Here is a 20270-nt window from a genome sequence, read left to right as displayed (position 1 = left end):
TTTTAACCATCCTAGAGGGCATGAAGTGGTACCTCATTGGGATTTTGATTTGTATTTCTCTAACTCATAATGTTGAGCATCTTTTCATGTGCTTCTTGGCCATTTTTATATCCTCTTTGGAGAAGCGTTTATACAAATACTTTTGCCCCCCTCATCCCCCCTGGTTTTTTTTTTTTTGAGATGGAGTCTTACTCTGTAGCCAGGCTGGAGTGCAATGGTGCAATCTCGGCTCACTGCAACCTTCGCCTCCCAGGTTCAAGCGATTCTCCTGCTTCAGCCTCCCGAGTAGCAGGGACTACAGATGCACGCCACCACGCCCAGCTACTTTTTGTATTTTTAGTAGAGATGGGGTTTCACCATGTTGGCCAGGATGGTCTTGATCTCTTGACGTTGTGATCCGCCCGCCTTGGCCTCCCAAAGTGCTGGGATTACAGGTATGAGCCACCACGCACCACGCCCCGTCACTTTTGCCCATTTTTTAATTGGCTTAATGTGATCCAAAGTTTACTACAGTAGCCCCCCCCTTATCTGTGGGGGATATTTTCCAAGATCCCCAGTGAAACAAGATAGTACCAAACCCAGTTGCTGTCAATCAGAACATCTGTTTTGTCTTCTACCCACAAACTTATTTGTTTATTTATTGGTTTTGTTTTGTTTTGTTGTTGTTGTTGTTTTCTGAGATAGAATCTCACTCTGTCACCCAGGCTGGAGTGTAATGGCGCAGTCTCGGCTCACTGCAACCTCCGCCACCCGAGTTCAAGCAATTCTCGTGGCTCAGCCCCTCCCAAGTAGCTGGGACTACAGGTGCCCACCACCACACCTCGTTAATTTTTTTTTTTTTTTAGTAGAGATGGGATTTCGCATGTTGGCCAGCCTGGTCTTGAACTCCTGACCTCAAGTGATCTGCCGGCCTCAGCCTCCCGAAGTGCTGGGATTACAGGCAAAGTCCTGGGATTACAGATGTGAGCCCCTGTGCCAGGCCCCAGCCACAAATTTAATGCCTTTTCCATCTTAAAGTTTGACATGTGACAGCAAAGCTAGCATGAAATTATTTTCCTTCTTCAGTTTCACAGATGGAAGATTCGTTCTTACATCTTAGCAACCTCAGCGTATGATACTTAGTAAGTCGAGAACTTTCACCTTTTCACTTAAAGGAAGCACTCGATGGCTTCTCTTTGGCATATCTGAATGGCCAACATCACTGTTGGTGTGTTTTGGGCCATTAAGTAAAATAAAGGTGACTTGAAATGAGCACGTTGATCCCACGACACTTGAGCTGACGATCAAGACAGCACAGGTGAGTGGGCGGGAGCATGCTCGGCGCGAACGTGCCGGACGGGGCTCGTGTCTCGAGCTGGACAGAGTGAGATTTCATCACCTTACTCAGAACAGCATGCAGTTTAAAACTGACGAATTGTTTGTTTCTGGAAGTTTCCATTTAATATTTTCTGACCTTGGTTGACTGCGGGTGATTGAAATCACAGTGGAACTGCCGATAAGTAGGGGATTTCTATAATAGGTAACAAATTGGAGGTCAGTGGGTTCAGTTTTCAAACACTTTAGTTACCCCAATGTTAAGATTTGGGGTATTTCTAATAAAAAAAGGAATGTTTGGCAGACATTTTTCTGCACCTGGAGCTGTGGGGCCTGCTCTCTGGAGAGAGAGGCTGGACGGCCCTACCCCGTGGCGCCATCCTTTTGCGGGTTTGCGCATCCCTCTCAGCGGGCAGCAAGCCTCAGCTCATGGCCTGGCTTCCTTTTTGTTTTTGTGGCCAGTGAACAGCTTTTACATTTTTTAATGGCTGGAAGAAAGTAATTTGTAGGAGGTGAAAATGTTATGAAATTCAAATTTCAGTGACCATATTAAAGTTCTTTTGGAACACAGCCGTGCTCATTAGTTCATACTCCAACTGTGGTTGAGTTGTAGTGACAGAGACCTCATGGCCCATAAGTGCCCCAGATATTTCCTGTCTGACCCTTTATGGGGAATGTGTAACAGCAAACAGCAGTGAGGCACACAGGCTATAATTGGGAAAGATGTTCTGGAACCTTGGTATCAAACATCCAGTGAAGGTAATGATCATATTCAGGAAAAAAGTACTAGTGTTTTCATGTGTCTGATTATTTACTGTTTCTTCATTGTGTACAAATAAATAATTAAAAAGGAAACAGTAAGTTTTAGGGTGGTAAATTTCCGACCTCCTTCTCATAAGTCGCGATAATTTCCTATCTGCATGAGAATAAAGTTAAGCTCCTAGGAGATACATAAACTTATTTCTTCAAAATGTAAAATTCACAGATACATTTTAAGTCCGATGTTAATTCTGAATCCATGTAGATAGATTTTGAGTATTCCAGTCACTTCTGTAATTCTTTTTTTTTTTTTTTTTTCTTCAGACGGAGTCTTGCTCTGTTGCCCAGGCTGGAGTGCAGTGGTGCGATATCGGCTCGCTACAAACCCTGCCTCCCGGGTTCATGCCATTCTCCTGCCTCAGCCTCCTGAGTAGGTGGGACTACAGGCACCCACCACCACGGTTGGCTAATTTTTTGTATTTTTAGTAGAGACGGGGTTTCAAATAACCCTGTTTTTACAATCTCATGTAGTTTCTCATATATATATATTAGAATAAACTATATATACTATGTATATAGTCACACAAAGCTGGATTCATTTAAGTAGTATACAGAATATATGCAATTAATTCAGTGCTACAATTGCCCATCTATCTTTTAATCCATTCCAGTCAAAACATAAGCGTGTATATTTGAATTAATATTCATTTGATTTAAATTTAAAATAAAAACAACCGGATTGTCTTAGGTGTTTTAGTGAAGGAGATGAGAAGACAGATTTCCTATTCTTGGAGTCATTTTAATTTGTGATATTGATGTAACTCATGCCAGAACTTCAGCTTAAATCACGATTATGAAATAATTGTGTGACCTTTCTTTTAGCAGAGACAGGAAAATGTCTAAAGGACTTCAGAATTTTGTGAGAATATGCTTCAAATCTTTGAAAAATATTCTTCACGGACATGTGTTTATATGTAAATAAGTCTGTTGACGTTAGTGTTTCCATGAAGGGATACCCTGTTCTCCTGAGTAGAAGCTGTGAGGCATCCCTATTTTGACTCTGCCATTGAATATTAGTCCTGGTTTAAATTCTCCTAATATTTCACGCATGCACTAAAAGGGGGCTTAACCCCTTTAAAAAATAAACGGATAGAGGAAGAGTATATGTCAGATATAACATGAAATTCAGGGTATGTTCTCTTAGGAATTTAAGACTTGGATTTCAAGTGACTTAGACAGCTTTGTTATGAAAGGTATGCTGGGATCAACCTAGTTTTTAAGTTTTTCTTTGACTCTGTTTTCTGATCTACCAGAATAGATAATGGTCACTTGTCTAATGAAGAAATAGTGATGAAGTGTTGCAAACAGCGAGGAAGCCCTCTCAAGGCCAGTGCCTCCTGCGCATTGTGCGCCAGCGCCTCCCACGCGGTGTGCGCCGGCGCCTCCCACGCGGTGTGCACCAGCGCCGGCTCTGCTGCCAGTGTCCTCCTTCAGGCCAAAAGAGCCCTGTGTCCCTGGGGCCCATGGTGGCCACAGCTGTGGCTCAGCCGTCATTCCTTTCGTGGCAAGAGTCCTTATTTTACACTGTTAAGAGTTTTAGGTGACATAAGAAAGCAACAATTTGCCATAGCTCTGGTAGACAACACCATTTGATTTGTGGTGAGAAAGTCAAGGAGTGACCATGATCACTACCTGTGGGCTCAGTTAAAAACTTCAGGGATATTAGTGTCTTTTCGGATTTCCTAGTGAAATTTCTCATTAATGTAAAAAGCACCTGGGGAGAATTTTGAAAATGTTTTCTGTTAAGAAATGACCTTAAACAGATGGATTTTTAAGCAGTGTCATTGCACCAAAGCATTGGGGTATCCAGTTACTCTGTTGCAGTAATCGAAGCCCATAAACCACAGAGAAAATTACAACCTTGTGGATTTTGGAAAAGATCAATTGCTTTATTTACTGTGTGAATTAATTGATGGCCTGCTTTTTATGTAGACTAGAAATAGATAAAAATGGTTATCTTGTGCAATTTCCTTTTACTATTGGAGGTAGTAATTTGACCATACTGTGACAGCTTATTACAGGGTTGACAGATGTTTTTAGATTCCTCTCTACCTTTTTAACCTTGACTACTTTCTTTGTAGAAGCAACTATTTGGATAAAGCATCCTAATATCTTTGAAAAAAATACCATTTAATCAAGATTTCTGACCGGCTTTTTCAGTTTCCATGAATACTGACCAAAGTCTCTAGAGAAGACAGGCAGATAGGATTTGAGGATCTTGAGGAGGGACAGATAGTTTGGGAGATGAGTAAAGACATTTGATTATACAAAGATCAGAAGGCACAAATTTGTGTTGGTACCAAATTATATTTAAGTCACTCTACTGCTAAGTTCAGCAGCCCAGCTGTGGGGACGAGCAGAGATCCCCACTGATGTGGAGAGCTAACAAGTGCTCCGTCAGATCCTCGTGCCTTACAGTTCTAAACATTGAAGCGCCGTGTGCCTGGAAGTCTCGTCCACTGTCAGGAATACTGTCCCTAATACTTTTTCTCATCATAATCTGATAATATGAAGAGGTGGCTCTGAGTTGCTTTTCCCCAGGCCCCACAGAAGTGCTTCTCTTCCCTCCAGTGCAGGACACCAGCTTTCTTGGAAAGCACTGAATGAGGCCTTGGGTTTTTCATGCACCTCACCCTTCTCGGCAGCTTGTGTTTTTCACTCGCCTCACCTTTCTCAGCACTTTGGGTTTATCACGCGCCTCACTTTTCTCAGCGGTTTGGGTTTGTCACGCGCCTCACCCTTGTCAACAGTTTGGGTTTGTCACGCGCCTCACCTTTCTCAGCACTTTGGGTTTGTCACGCGCCTCACCCTTCTCGGCAGTTTGGGTTTGTCACGCGCCTCACCTTTCTCAACAGTTTGGGTTTGTCGCGCGCCTCACCTTTCTCAGCAGTCCCCAAGTCCTGGCTGCTCCAGGAAGGTGTCCTGTGTGTGTTAGAACCTTGAACTCCCTTTTGTTGTGCTGTGTGTGAAGCAAAATTTTCTAGGCAGTTTTAACTTTCTGCAAGTCTTTTTGACCATTTGCGCTGACTTTAATTCATATTCAGAGAGAACAATATAAAACATTTTAAATATTTAACGTTTTTAGTATTTCTCCAGACTGAATTATTTGAACACAGGCCACATCTGTTTAAGTAAACCTGTAGTATGCTGAGTGCTTCCAAGTAAAGGTGTGTTGCTTGCCTAAAGGCTTCTAGAAACCAGAGTTTCCGATTTCTCTTGTGATGTAACTGATAAAGAAGAGGTGTCTCATGTTCTTGTAGAACCGAGGTTCTCTGGTCCTTTTTGCCTTATCTGTTCCATTTTTGAGACTGTGTTGATTTTACACAAGGAAACAAAGCTACCCACTTAGATGTTGTTCATTTTATAGGCTTAACGTAGAACTAGCCACGTGGTGTAGGAACGTTGGTGTTTTCAGATGGCCAGTAAATGGGTGACCCTCTCACTTAGGTGTGCTCCGGGGAACGGCGCGTTGGCCCCCACCTATGCTGGTGGGGCCTGCCCCAGGGCACACTCTCGATTGCTGTGCCAGGGACTCAGATTCCTTCTCCCTTCCCCTTTAGTTGTGGTCTAAGAGAGGGAAAGAATTCTTCCCTGCAACCAACCATTGCTTCCAGTAAGAATTTTGTGTGTTTTGTTTTTTTCTTTTTAAAATAGTGCCTAAAGGGTTATGCAGCATTGAGCAAGGCTCAAATCCTTCTTGGAATGAGGAAGAATCTTGAATAAATGAACTTGATTGGCAAGTTCATGATTTCATGTTTAGTGGCATTTTGTTTCTAAAAGAATCATTTTATCCATTTATCTTTTAAATTTTACTTAAAGGTATTAAATCAGCAATGCCTCAGGTATAGCATCTTTCTTCATATTTTCTCAGACATTACCTATCTAAACTTATTCTAGGCTATTAATTTTTAAAAAGGAATGAGTCAGCAGAATTGATAACTGCATGTTTCAGTGTTACTAATGTTAATGGAATTTTAAAATAACTCCTCTACATTCCCTGTCAAGTGCCTGCTGTACTTTTTTTTGTAATTAAAAATGCTTATATCAGCCTGGTGTGGTGGCTCATGCCTGTAATCCCAGCACTTTTAGAGCCCGAGGCAGAGGGATCACTTGAGGCCAGGAGTTTGAGACCAGCGTGGCCAACATGGCAAAACCCTGTCTCTACTAAAACTACAAAAATTAGCCACTTGTGGTGGCGGGCACCTGTAGTCCCAGCTACTCGAGAGGCCTAGGCAGGAGAATTGCTTGAACCCGGGAGGAGGAGGTTGTAGTGAGCTGAGATCGTGCCACTGCACTCCAGCCTGAGTGACGGAGTTAGACTCCATCTCAAAAAAAAAAATGCTTATATCGTGCATAGGACATGGAATTTATGAACAATAAAATCCTATGCAAGTTCTGATTGTTAATACTGGTCTTCAAGGGGAATGTTGTTTGAAGAAAGACATTCCTTTTACTTAATTTTTGTTTTAAATGTTAGCTGTCAATTTTTTTATGTTTGGATATAGGAAGAATATGATTTAATTGGCAAGAAAATTTTGACCAGTTATGTCAATTCCATCCTGTATACTTCAGCAGGGCATAGCAGGAAGGACTCTGGAGTCCTTTGGGTCTGGATCTCTTTATTCTACCTGTTCCCCCGAGGCGTTTTGTTTTCTGTTAGATGGAGCCACTAATTGTTCAAAGGTTCTGGTGAGGATTAAACAAAATATTGTATGTAGAGTTCCTGGAGCACAGTTAAATGTTCTGTCTTTGTATATTTGGTTTAATTTTTCTAAACAAAACAACTTTGGTAATAGCAGCAGCGTATTAGAATCTAAAATACGCCTTTGTTCTTTTAAAAGATAACATTAAAGAGATTTTTGCGGGTGGTGTCAACTCAAATATAGAAACGTGAATAATCGTACAATGATTATTTCTAGTTCATACAGATAATATAAATATAGAAATTTGTTTTATAATTAGAACTTAAGAGAGATTTGAGTCTTTTTTTTAAGTTGAAAGATAAGATTTAAAACCGAATCTGTGTTCCTGTGTTCCTGTGTGATTGAGGACGGTGTTTTCTGTGATCCCTGTGTGTCCCAGTCTTTCTCTGTGATGTTTTTGCTACTTTAGATTCTGTTTTATGCAAAATAAGCAAATGTTTATGAATATGTATTAGTGAGAAGCAGATTTTTGACTTAGTGAACAGAATTTAAAATTTCGTAACAGATTTGCTTTGTTCAAATCTGATATATTCTCTTTCTCTTTTTCTTTAGCACATTGGGATAATCACTCATAGATGAAAAACCTCAGAACTATTGAATGCCTTGGGATAACACTACTAAGAGACGGCTCGATTTTCAAAGCCACTTTGTGTAAATTCTAATACAAGCCAGTTAACCAGTAAATTCTAATACAAGCCAGTTCACTTATATTCAAAGCTTATTTGGGCAGAGGGTTTCTCTATTCATTCCAGAATAGAATGGGGCACTACAGGCAGCTCCTCCCATGCTCCTGTCCATCACTGCCTCACTGCAGGCTTGGGTGCCGCTGCCTCCGACGCTCCTGCCCATCACTGCCTCACTGCAGGCGTGGGTGCCGCCTCCTCCCGTGCTCGTGTCCATCACTGCCTCACTGCACGTGCTTTCTGTGCCACTCGGGGGGTGCTGATGTCACCACACAGGCAAGGGTTGGCACCCATGCCTACAGTGAGGCAGTGATGGACAACATGGTGAAACCCCATCTCTACTAAAAATACAAAAATTAGCAGGGTGTGGCGGTACCCGCCTGTAATCCCAGCTACTCGGGAGGCTGAGGCAGGAGAATCACTTGAACCTGGGAGGTGGAGGTTGTGGCGAGTCGAGATCGTGCCACTGCACTCCAGCGTGGATGACAGAGGGAGAGTCTGTCTCAAAAAAAAAAAAAAGAAAGAAAAAAGAAAAAGAAACCTATTAAAAAAAAAAGTGGACTGGGCACAGTGGCTCACACTTGTAATTCCAACACAGGGGGAGGCTGAGGCAGGATTGCTTGAGGCCAGATGTTCAAGACAAGCCTAGACAACATAGTGAGATCCTGTCTCTGAAAAATTTTAAAAATTAGCCAGTTGGCACACGCCTGTAGTCCCAGTCCCAGCTACTCAGGAAGCTGAGGCGGGAGGATCACTTTGGCCCAGGAGTTCCAGGCTGCAGTGAGCCATGATTGAACTACTGCTCTCCAGCCTGAGTGACAGAGTGAGACCCTGTCTCTGGATTTAAAAAAAGAGAAAGAAAATATTTTCTCTGCCATTGGGGCTAAAATAAAATATCCTTGGCCGGGATCGGTGGCTCACACCTATAATCTCAGCACTTTGGGAGGCAGAGGCAGGCGGATCACGAGGTCAAGAGATCGAGACCATCCTGGCCAACATGGTGAAACCCCATCTCTACTAAAAATACAAAAATTAGCCAGGCGTGGTGGTAGGCGCCTGCAATCCCAGCTACTCAGGAGGCTGAGGTAGGAGAATCACTTGAACCCGGGAGGCGGAGGTTGCAGTGAGCCGAGATCGCGCCACTGCACTCCAGCCTGGTGACAGTGAGACTCTGTCTCAAAAAAAAAAAAATTAAGAGGCCACATAGTCTTAAAAATATCGTACGCATATGCAAGTGTGTATAGAAACATGTCTAATGTAAGTTATACATGCTTATAAATGCATGGAAAAGAGGTTTGCAAGAATATGTTGGCCAGGCTGGTCTTGAACTGCTGGCTTTAAGCCTCCCAAAGTGTTGGGGTTACAGGCATGAGCCACCATGCCTGGCCCTAAATAGGTTTCTTTTCTCCTGTACAAACCCTTCTCCAGTATCCAGGCCCTACCTGGAGAATTGTAAGAGGGATCCCTATCTGGGTGAAGGTGGGAGATGATGGTACGGAGAGGAGCCATGTAAGGAAAGGTATCTCTTAGCTGGTTTGGGCCAAAAGAGAAAAGCAAAAGGGAAGAGTGAATTTTATTTTAGTTTATATTTTGTTACTTTATTTTATGGAGTCTCATTATGTTGTCCAGACTAGGGTGCAGCACTAATCACAGGCATGATTGTAGCACATTGCAGACAAGCTCCTGGGCTCAAGGGATCCTCCCACCTCAGCCTCCTGAGTACCTGGGACTTGCAGGTTTGGGCCACCACGTCTGGCCTGGGAAGGGTAGGGGCTCTGAGCCTAGATTGCCAGGACATGATGATAATACTACTGACAAATTAGAAACATGTTTTTTTAAAAAGGTAGAGGTCAGTTTTGTATAATTTATGATGTTTCAGATTCCAATGAATTTCCTCTGGACAATGGGGTGCAGAGAAGACTCTGATGGCATTTTCCACACTCAACTTTTTTGCTCATTGTGTTCTCAGAACGTAAAGAGCTGGGGTGCCATGCATTTCACTTTCCCTCCTTGGAGACCAGTTTCCCAAGCTTTAGAGCAGAGTGTTTTAAAGAAGCATCTTGTAAACAGAGGACATATGATGAGAATACGAAATTGCCTGCTTGACATTTTATTTACAGTTGTTGGGAGTTAAGTCATATGTGTGTATTTTCCTCCTAGGTTCATTTTCCAGACACTGAAAGAGCAGAATGGCTAAATAAGGTAAGATTAGAGTATACCAACTACCATCCATCAGTGGAATTGGAGGATGAGATACCATCTTTCCATATTTGGGGATTTGCATGTTGGTAATATTTGAGCTCGTTTGGACTTTAGTGGGTTGGCTTCTGGTCCCCAAAGACCTCAGTCACAACAAATGCATTTCTTTTCTTTCCAGAGAGTGAGAACTGTCTCTTTGACTTGAGAAAAGTATAGGCATGTGCATATTTGTGTCTCTGGCCATGTGTCTTCTTTCCTGAACAGCCAGGGCTCAAGTCTATTTTATAACAATCATAAGTTTTAAAAAACATGACAAAGAAAGAAATAACTTACAAGAAACTCAATAATCAATAACAATCTTTTTTTTTTTTGAGACGGAGCTTCACTCTTGTTGCCCAGGCTGGAGTGCAATGGCATGATCTCGGTTCACCACAACCTCCACCTCTTGGGTTCAAGTGATTCTCCTGCCTCAGCCTCCCGAGTAGCTGGGATTACAGGCACGCATCACCACGCCTGGCTAATTTTGTATTTTTAGTAGAGATGGAGTTTCTCCATGTTGGTCAGGCTGGTCTCAAACTCCCGACCTCAGATGATCCACCCGCTTCAGCCTCCCAAATGCTGGGATTACAATTGAAGAACTATATAAATATTAATGTTGTTTTCAGCACCAAGTTGAAACCACAGGACTTCTAGAAATCTTTAAATGTGCTGACATATTTAACCAGAATAACTAGTTCCTGCAACATATTGGTTAATCAGTAGTTGGTTTTTCTAATAACTTTCTAGAATTTAGATCATGTTGATTTTGCATAACACGAAGATCCTCCCGCCCTTTATTTTCAAAACCAGGTTTGGTCTGTTGCGAGAGTTTCTCACGAGCACTCGTGTGTGTCATGCATTATACAGCATTTTGTTTAAACTGAGTTCTTTTTCCTTTCCAGACTGTAAAACACATGTGGCCTTTCATTTGCCAATTTATAGAGAAGTTGTTTCGAGAAACTATAGAACCAGCCGTGCGGGGAGCAAACACCCACCTTAGCACCTTTAGTTTCACGAAGGTCGACGTGGGCCAGCAGGTCAGTGTTCTCTAAAGTATCCTCACGTGCACACAGTCAGATTGCTGTGAAAACACAAAACAACACATTTTCTTTTTTTTTTTTTTTTTCTTGAGACGGAGTCTCGCTCTGTTGCCCAGGCTGGTGTGCAGTGGCACTATCTTGGCTCACTGCAAACTCTGCCTCCCGGGTTCACACTATTCTCCTGCCTCAGCCTCCCGAGTAGCTGGGACTACAGGCACCCTCCACCACGCCCGGCTAATTTTTTGTATTTTTAGTAGAGACGGGGTTTCACCATGTTACCAAGATGGTCTCGATCTCCTGACCTCGTGATCTGCCCGCCTCAGCCTCCCAAAGTGCTGGGACTACAGGTGTGAGCCACCGTGCCCGGCCAAAAAACACATTTTCTTTTAAAATTTTTTTTTTCAGACGGGGCCTCACTATGTTGCCCTCCCTGGCCTCAGACTCCTAGGCTCAAGTGATCTTCCTGCCTCAGCCTCCCAGCTAGCTGGGTATATGTTTTTTAAACAACTTCAACTGGGAGCGGTGGCTCATGCTTGTGATCCCAGCACTTTGGGAGGCCTGAGCTTAAGAGTTTGAGACCAGCCTGGGCAACAAAGTGGGACTCCGTCTCTACAAAAAAATTTAAAAGTTAGCTGGGTGTGGTGGTGCACGTGTATGGTCAGAACTACATAGAAGGCTGAGGCAGGAGGATCACTTGAGCCCCAGGAGGTGGAGAGTGCAGTGAGCCATGATCACACTACGGCATTCCAGCCTAGTGACAGAGCGAGACCCTATTTCAAAAAACAAACAGACAGCTTCAAATTATGTTCTGAAGAAAATTGTTCACCAAGGTCTACCGGGTGCCCCTGTGTTTCCCACTCAGGCTCTGCCTCCAGCCGCGGTGCCTTTTCCCGTCTGTCGGGAGGCTGTCCTGCTGCCCTCTCACCTGCAGTGCCCTTTCCCGTCTGTTGGGAGGCTGTCCTGCTGCCCTCTCGCCCGTGGTGCCCCTTCCTGTCTCTGTCACTCAGGCTCTGCCTCCAGCCGTGGTGCCTTTTCCCGTCTCTGTCGGGAGGGCGTCCTGCTGCCTTCTTGTCCGCGGTGCCGTCTTGGCCATGTCAGCCTCCGTCTCATGGCTTCTCTTTAACACTGACTTTTTCTCCACCACGTGTCTTTCTGCTCCACGTTCTTCTGTCAGCACGCCCTTTTCGGAAGCACTAGTTTTAAGTAGGCTTTCCTGTGAGTGAGTTTGATATGTGAATTCATGCTAAATGTGCAGTAATTGACAAGTTTAAGGTGTTTACTCCTCTCGGGATGTTAAAAAACAAAACTACTAATGACTCTAATGCTGGTATGTTAGGTACAACATTCATTACGTAAGTGGAAGAAAAGATGGATTTTGTTAATGGAGTCACATTATATAAAAAGGAAAGCTGACACTTCCTAATACCACCTTTCGTAAAAGCCTCAAGAGTACATTTAGTTGATCATGGGAAGTTTTTCTTTTTCTATTTTTAAATCAGTGTTTAAGTAGCAACAGTCCAAGGTAACACTGTTTTATATGCCTAAAGACTCAGAACGTGATAGTTCTTGTAAACACACACACAGTCCGCACACGTTGTTGCACACACAGCAGAGTCAGCAAACAGACATCCCCGTACAGTGCGGTTCAGGGTTGTGATAGATGTGGCTGTGGGAGGGTCTGGCATGGTCACTGTGTATTTGCCACCTGTTAGTGGGCACCAGTGTACACCCCATGATCTCCAGGCTGCTGGCCACCTTTCTCCATCAGAGCTGACTTTCTGTGTGCAGAGAATGCTCTGTCTCAGAAGCAGTTACTCCAGACCCCGTGCCTCCTGTGCAGCCTTACGTGTGACACCTGCCTGTATGTGCTGCTGCTTTTCCTGTGACATGCCTGAGGTGTGGCCATCCTGTGCAAGAGCCCACGCCTCCACACGGGACACCCGTAGGGCGAGCCCACGCCTCCACACGGGACGCCCGTAGGGCGAGCCCATGCCTCCACACGGGACGCCCGTAGGGCGAGCCCACGCCTCCACACGGGATGCCCGTAGGGCGAGCCCACGCCTCCACACGGGACGCCTGTAGGACACTTTCAGTGTTGACTTTACCTTCAACACCTAAAATGGTAACCACAGATGGGAAAAAACACAATTACAAGTTAAAGTGCCGTGTGAGTGCAGGTTAAAGTCCCAGTGACAAGTTAAATGCTGTAAAGCAGGGGCCGCATGCTCTGTCTGTACATGGCCGCAGGGGCCGCGTGCTCTGTCTGTACGTGGCCGCAGGGGCCGCGTGCTCTGTCTGTACGTGGCCGCAGGGGCCGCGTGCTCTGTCTGTACGTGGCCGCAGGGGCCGCGTGCTCTGTACGTGGCCGCAGGGGCCGCGTGCTCTGTCTGTACGTGGCCGCAGGGACTGCGTGCTCTGTCTGTACGTGGCCGGGTCATGCATGTTTTAGCTTGGACTCCGCCTTAAGTCTCTGGCACATTGTCCTGCTGTCTCTCCCTCCCTTCTTCTACAGCCCTTTAGCCAGGTGAAAACCATACTAGCTCCAGGGCTGTAGAGTCAGGCTGAAGGCCACATTTAGCCTGTTATGCCCTAAGTTACAGCATGTTCGTGTTTGTGGATATTTAAAATTCCATCTCAGCTGGGTTTATTTTAGGAATAATTTAATTATGTTTGAGTTCCATCACACACACTTTAAGTTTGATGCCAGCTGAATAAGAAGATCCTTGGAGAATAGCAAGAGTATTAAGAGGAGTGCTGATTGAATAAAGATAGCTTTGGCATTTTCATCTACTGTACCAATGTCTTACAAGTGTCAAACCCAGGCTTTCTGATGAAGGGATGGATAGAATGGCATGTGGAGTCCTGTGCAGGGTCCTTGGCCAGACTGTGTGCTGACCAAGACTCCCGGCAGCTGGGCAATGTTGCCTTCTGGTGTTTGTCCTTCATTAGGTAGTGCCCAGTCATCTGGAGTGGGGTTGGTCCCCTCATCTCCACGTCATTTGGGGAGTATGTTATCTGATGCACATCATGCCTGCCCCATTTTCACTTATTAGAATAGTGTGTTGATTGTGTTTTTTAGTGCAGTCTGTACATGGCTTAGCTAGTACCATAAAGAAAAAGCCTGGGAACTTGGGAGCATAGGAGGTGGCTAGACTTTCAAGTAAAGGCTTAGAGTTTGATTTGACAGCTCGTTGAGAGTTGTCATTTTAATACACTCATGCTTGTCAAAGTAAGCAGTAGTACTCTAAAGGTAAAGTGCTTCTTTCATTTTTGAGACAGGGTCTTACTCTGTCACCCAGGCTGGAGTACAGTGGCGTGATCACCACCGACTGCAACCTTACCCCCCCGGGCTCAGTGGATTCCCCCTACCACAGCCTCCTGAGTAGCTGGGACTACAGGTGCATGCCACCACGCCTGGGGAGTTTTTGTAGAGACGGGGGTCTCCACTCAGGCTGGTCTCAAACTCTTAGGCTCAAGTGATTCTTCCGCCTCCACCTGCCAAAGTGCGGGGATTACAGCTTTGAGCCATTGTGCCCAGTTTTGTTTTGTTTTTAAGAGATGGGGGTTCACTCTGTTGCCTAGTCAGGAGTGCAGTGGCACAATCATAGCTCACTGCAGCCTCAAACTCCTGTGCTCAAGCAATCGCCCCACCTCAGCCTCCTAAGTAGCTAGAACCACAGGTGTGCGCTACCATCTTAGCTAATTTTTTTTACTTTTTGTAGAGAGAGGGTTTTAACCATGTTGCCCAGGCTGGTTTAAATCTTCTGGCTTCAAGCAGTCCTCTGCCTTGGTATCCCAAAGTGTTGGAATTACAGACCTGAGTGGCCACGCCTGGGCGTGAAAGTCTTAAGAAATGAAAAATTATGAGACATAAAGAATAAATGAAAGGAAGTTATGTTTCAAACATGGTAGTAAGGATGGAGTAGAGGGAAAGGGTCAAGTTAGATGTGAAGAGACGAGAGTAAGAAGCTTGAAAAGAGCACATACGTATTGTTACGTGTGCTGACAACAGCAATCATACCCAGTGCTTAATAACTGCTGTGGGCAAGTCATGCACTGCTGTCTTGACATTTATTTTGTCACCTAATTTCACAGTAATCTCATGAAACAGAGGCCCTTGTTTTCTGCAGCTCACAGGGGAGGAAGCTGAGGAACAGGTGTTAAATAGCCGAAAATCAAGCCACACTCTGTTATGAAGGCAGAATTTTAATTCCTGTTGTAGTCTGAAATTTAAAGCTTGTTCTGTTTGTCTCTATGGTATGTTACACGGTTTGATTTTTTTTTTAACCTCTGTATTTTAAAATAAGCTGCTTCTTATTTCAGCCCCTCAGGATCAATGGTGTTAAGGTATACACTGAAAATGTAGACAAAAGGCAAATTATTTTGGACCTTCAGATTAGGTAAGTTTTTATTTGTTATATTTGTGTCATGGTTAATGGCGTGTAATGTCACTTAGCTGTACCTGTAAGGTGGAGGATACAGTGAGCACACGTCTTACCTGCTGTTGATTGGAATTCGACTAAATTCTTGTTAGACATCCAAATATTATTTACCTTCTGGGTCTCAGTTTCTAACAGCCTTGATAATTGCCATTCATAAAATGTGTTAAATAAGAAGTTAAAGACACTGCAAAAAAAGAAAACTGTGGACCAATATTCTTTATGAACATTGATAAAAAAATCCTTAACAAAATACTAGCAAACTGAATTCAGCAGCATATTAAAAAGATTTTACACCATGACCAAGTAGGATTTATTCCCAGAATGCAAAGATAATTCAGCATACAAAAATTTGTCGATGTAATACACCACATTAAAAGAAAGGAAAAAACCAAATCGTGATTATCTCAGTTGATGGAGAAAAAGCATTTAACAAAATTCAATACCCTTTCATGATAAAAACACTGAATGAACTAGGAATAGAAGGAAACGAACTCAACATAATAAAAACCATATAAGAAGACCCCACAGTTAACATTATACTCAGTGGGCCGGGCGTGGTGGCTCATGCCTGTAATCCCAGCACTTTGGAAGGCCAAGGCGGGCGGATCACGAGGTCAGGAGATCAGGACCATCGTGGCTAACATGGTGAAACCCCGTCTCTACTAAAAATACAAAAAATTAGCCAGGCGTGGTGGTGGGCGCCTGTAGTCCCAGCTGCTCGGGAGGCTGAGGCAGGAGAGTGGTGTGAACCTGGGAGGCGGAGCTTGCAGTGAGCCGAGATCGTGCCACTGCGCTCCAGCCTGGGGGACAGAGCGAGACTCCATCTCAAAAAAAAAAAAAAAAACCCACGTTATACTCAGTGGTTAAAAACTGAAAGCTTTTTCTTTAAAATCAGGAACACTGCAAGAATGCCCTCTTTCACTACTTCTCTTCAACACGATATTGTGAGTTCTAGTTGGAGCAGTTAGGCAAGAGAAAGAAATAAAGGGCACCCAGGCTGGAAAGGAAGAAAGACATTATATATATATATATTTATATATATGTATGTGTGTTTTTGTTTGGTTGGTTTTTTTTGTTTTTGTTTTTGACACAGGGTCTTGCCTTATCACTCAGGCTGGAGTGCAGTGGCGCAGTCTTGGCTCACTGCAGCTTCGACCTCCCAGAATCAAGCGATCCTCCCACCTCAGCCTGCCGAGTAGCTGAGACTACAGGTGCATGCCACCACGTGTGGCTAATTTTTGTATTTTTTTGTAGAGATGGGGTTTCACCATGTTTCTCAGGTTAGTCTCGAACTCCTGGGCTCAAGCGATCCACTCACCTTGGCCTCCCGAAGCTCTGGGATCACAGGCGTGAGCGACTGCACCCAGGGGAAGGAATTAATCTTTCTGTTTACAGTTGAGATGATCTCATATGTAGAAAACCCTAAAGATCCCACCAAAAAAAAAAAGAACTCGTGGAACTAAGAAATAAATTCAGTAAAGTAGCCGGATACAAAGTGAACACACTAAAATCAATTGCATTTTTATACACTAACAATTAACAATCCCAAAAGAAAATGAAGGAAACAATTTCATTTGTAATAGAATCAAAAAGAATAAAATACTTAGGAATAAACTAAGGAGGAGAAAGGCTTGCACACTGAAAACTAAAATATTGCTGAAAGAAATCAAAGAAGATACAAATAAATAGAAAAACATTCTATCTTAATGGATTAGAAAACTTAATATTGTTAAGATGTTACTACTACCTAAAGCAATCCCAGATTTAATGCAATCCCTATAATCATGAATCCAATAAACAGTCATCATCCAGGATATATAGAGAACTCCTGAAATTCAACAACAGAACAACCAAACAGCCCTATTCAAAAATGTGGAAAGAACTTGAATAGACATTTCTCCAGGGAAGATACAGAAATGGCTAGGAAGCACATGGAAAGATACTGACCATCACTAACCATTAGGAAAATGCAAATCTAGACCATAATGAAATACCACCTAACACCTATTAGAAAGGCTACTGTCAAACCCAGAAAATAACAGGTGTTGGTGAGATGTGGAGAAATTGGAACCTTTGTGCACTGTTGGTAGAAATGTGAAATGGTACAGCTGCTGTGGAAACAGTTCCTCAAAACCTTAAACATAAAATTACCATGTGATCCAGAAATCCCATCTCTGTGTACATACCCGAAAGAATTGAAAGCCGGGACTTGAGCAGATATTTGCACACCCACATTCTTAGCAGCATTTTTTACAATAGCTACAAGGCGGAAGCAGCCCAAGGATGCGTGGGCCGATGAATGGATAAGCAGAATGTGGCCTGTACGCCTTAGAAACACGGGACTCCTGCTCTAGGCCGCCACATGCTGGACCTTGAGGACCTTATGCTGAAGGAAACAAGCCAGACACAAAGGGACAGCGTCTGCATAATTGCACTTGTGTGAGGTTTCTGGGGGAGTCAAACTCATAGACAGAAGCAGAATGGTGGTTGCCAGGGCCTGGGGGCAGAAGGAATGGGGAGTTAGTGTTTAATGGGGGAAGAGTGTTCATTTTGCAAGTTGAAAAATGTTCTGGAGACGGATGGTGGTGATGGTTGCACGTTATGGATGTGTTTAGTACCACCGAGTTGTATACTTAATGATCGAGGGGAGATTTTTTGGGTATTAATTAATTCATTTATTTATTTTGAGACAGAGTCTCACTCTGTTGTCCAGGCTGGAGTGCAATGGCACGATCTTGGCTCACTGCAACCTCCGCCTGCTGGATTCAAGCAATTCTCCTGCCTCAGCCTCCTGAGTAGCTGGGATTACAGGCACATGCCACCACGCCTGACTAATTTTTATGCTTTTAGTAGAGACAAGGTTTCCACCTTGTTGGCCAGGCTGGTCTAAAACTCCTGACCTCAAGTGATCCGCCTGCCTCGGCCTCCCAAAGTGCTAGGATTACAGGCATGAGCCACCATGCCCAGCCAAATTTTTGTGTATTTTAATACAGTGTTTTACATTGGGAAAAAACAGAAATTGAAGATCTGCCAACTACCATGCCTAGCATAATAAAAATGGGCTTCCTTCCCCCCACACACCCCATAGGGTCTCGCTCTGTCACCCGGGCTGGAGGGCAGTGACGCAGCTGTGGCTCAAAAGTGGGCTTCTCTTGTCCTTCATCCTCATTCTTCCTTGAGCTTGCTCAGGGCTTCCTGCTCCACGTGGGGCCTCACAACACACTGTGTGTGGTGCCCAGTGAGTACTGTGCACTCAGAACAGCCATGTGGTGTCTAGCAGCTCAGAGTTGTGTGCTGTTTTTGATCCTTTACTAAGGATCATTTTATTAAAATGATCATCTTTGAGTTTACAAAGTATTTAAATATAGTGAATGTACAAAGTTGGGACCAAGTTACCTTTATTTCAGAAAGCAGCATAGACTTTAATATGGAAAAAATCTGCCTCTTTAAAATATTTGGTGCTAGGGCAAACACCATTGTCATCAGTGGAATAAAGGAGGAGGCCCACGTATGTCTCGGGTCAGGCAGTGCCCCAGGAGGACGCTCCGCCCCCAGGAGGACGCTCCGCCCCCACTGGGCTGATACCAGGCTTCGTGAGGGTCGGAGCCTTGTGCTGTTTGTCCAGTGTCTCCAGCACCGAGCGAGTTTGAGTCCATCAGTCAGTGGATGCCATTTTGAAGGTGCAGTCTGGTTTCATGGTTAGCTGCCATAACATATGCCAAGTATCCTGCTCAGATTTATGTCTCTGAACAAATACGCATCAGTCTGGTTTCATGGTTAGCTGCCGTAACATATGCCAAGTATCCTGCTCAGATTTATGTCTCTGAACAAGTATGCATTCTGCTTTGTTGTGAGTTCCAGACAAGCACTTTAACCAAATTGGCAGGCAGTAGAGATAGGGAAGGAGTAATTGAAAAGTACTAGAAAATAAAATGATCCAGGCCAGGTGCGGTGGCTCATGCCTGTTAATTCCAGCAGTTTGAAAGGCCCAGGTGGGTGGATCCCTTGAGGTTAGGATTTCAAGACCAGCCTGGCCAACATGGTAAACCCCATCTCTACTAAAAATACAAAAATTAGTTGCGCGTAGTGGCACACACCTGTAATCCCAGCTACTCGGAAGGCTGAGGCAGGAGAATCACCTGAACCCAGATAGCGGCAGTTGCAGTGAGTCATCATTGCACCACTGTACTCCAGCCTCGGCAACAGAGCGAGACTCCATCTCAAAAAAAAAGAAAAGAAAATGATCAAGTCATAGAATGAAGAAAAGGAAAGTTTTTTTAATAGTTTCGCAACAGGTTATTGGTGATTTTGCCAACTAGGTAGAGAGTAATTCTCAATGAGAGGAATCTGTAGGTATTGGCTTTAACACCAGGACAATAAATATTGGAAGAAACTTATCCCAGATTCCTTTTGTTACTATTTTGCTTATCTGCTTAGACATTCCCTTTCTAGCATTTATCAAACTTACCAACAAACATTGTCAGGTAGGAGTGTGACATCCTACCTCCAGGAGCCAAGGGTTGGGGTCAGGTCCTACACTAACCCATGGAAAAAGTATTTGACATTTCATGTTTATATTAAAAACAGGTGCAAATCTTGCCTTTAGCATTATGTTTGTTTCATATTAATATTTGAAATGACTTAATCATTGAGTAAAATTGAGGCCCCAAACAGATACACTGTTTCTAGTCTTTGATGTTATAGAGGCCTAGGGCACTGTGAGATTTTTCATGATTGGGAAGCAAGGTGTGAAATTTATTTGTGTGAAATAAAATTAAACTTTTTAATGTTTAAACATCAGATTTATAAGGTAAGAAAACTACATTGCATCTAAAGACTGCTTCAGAAGTTGCAGTTTGTTATTTGCATCTTCTTTTGAACATGGACATTTATATTTAGTTAAGTGTTTTATATATAAGACCAACAACAACCACAGCCATTGATTGATTGATTGAGAGTATTCCTCCCAACATCATAGCAGTGTTGGATCTGATAACAGCCTGCACACCTGGAGCAGTAAAATACTATAAT

At 43.6% G+C, this 20270-nt stretch overlaps 1 protein-coding gene across 3 annotated transcripts in view; it reads left to right on the top strand.

Moving 5' to 3' along the window:
* Positions 1-20270, top strand: part of ESYT2 (extended synaptotagmin 2) — a 98403-nt gene that overhangs the window by 19562 nt on the left and 58571 nt on the right. For all 3 annotated transcript variants that reach the window (XM_055115583.2, XM_055115584.2, XM_055115585.2), the window contains exons 2-4: positions 9680-9721; positions 10660-10794; positions 15121-15197. In XM_055115583.2, the coding sequence (XP_054971558.1) occupies positions 9680-9721; positions 10660-10794; positions 15121-15197 (254 nt within the window). The remainder of the gene's footprint in view (positions 1-9679; positions 9722-10659; positions 10795-15120; positions 15198-20270) is intronic.

Source organism: Pan paniscus, chromosome 6, assembly GCF_029289425.2.
Source record: "Pan paniscus chromosome 6, NHGRI_mPanPan1-v2.0_pri, whole genome shotgun sequence".
NCBI classification, from domain to species: domain Eukaryota; kingdom Metazoa; phylum Chordata; class Mammalia; order Primates; family Hominidae; genus Pan; species Pan paniscus.
The sequence above is the reverse complement of the archived record's forward strand: the minus strand, read 5'-3'. Positions and strand labels throughout refer to the sequence as shown.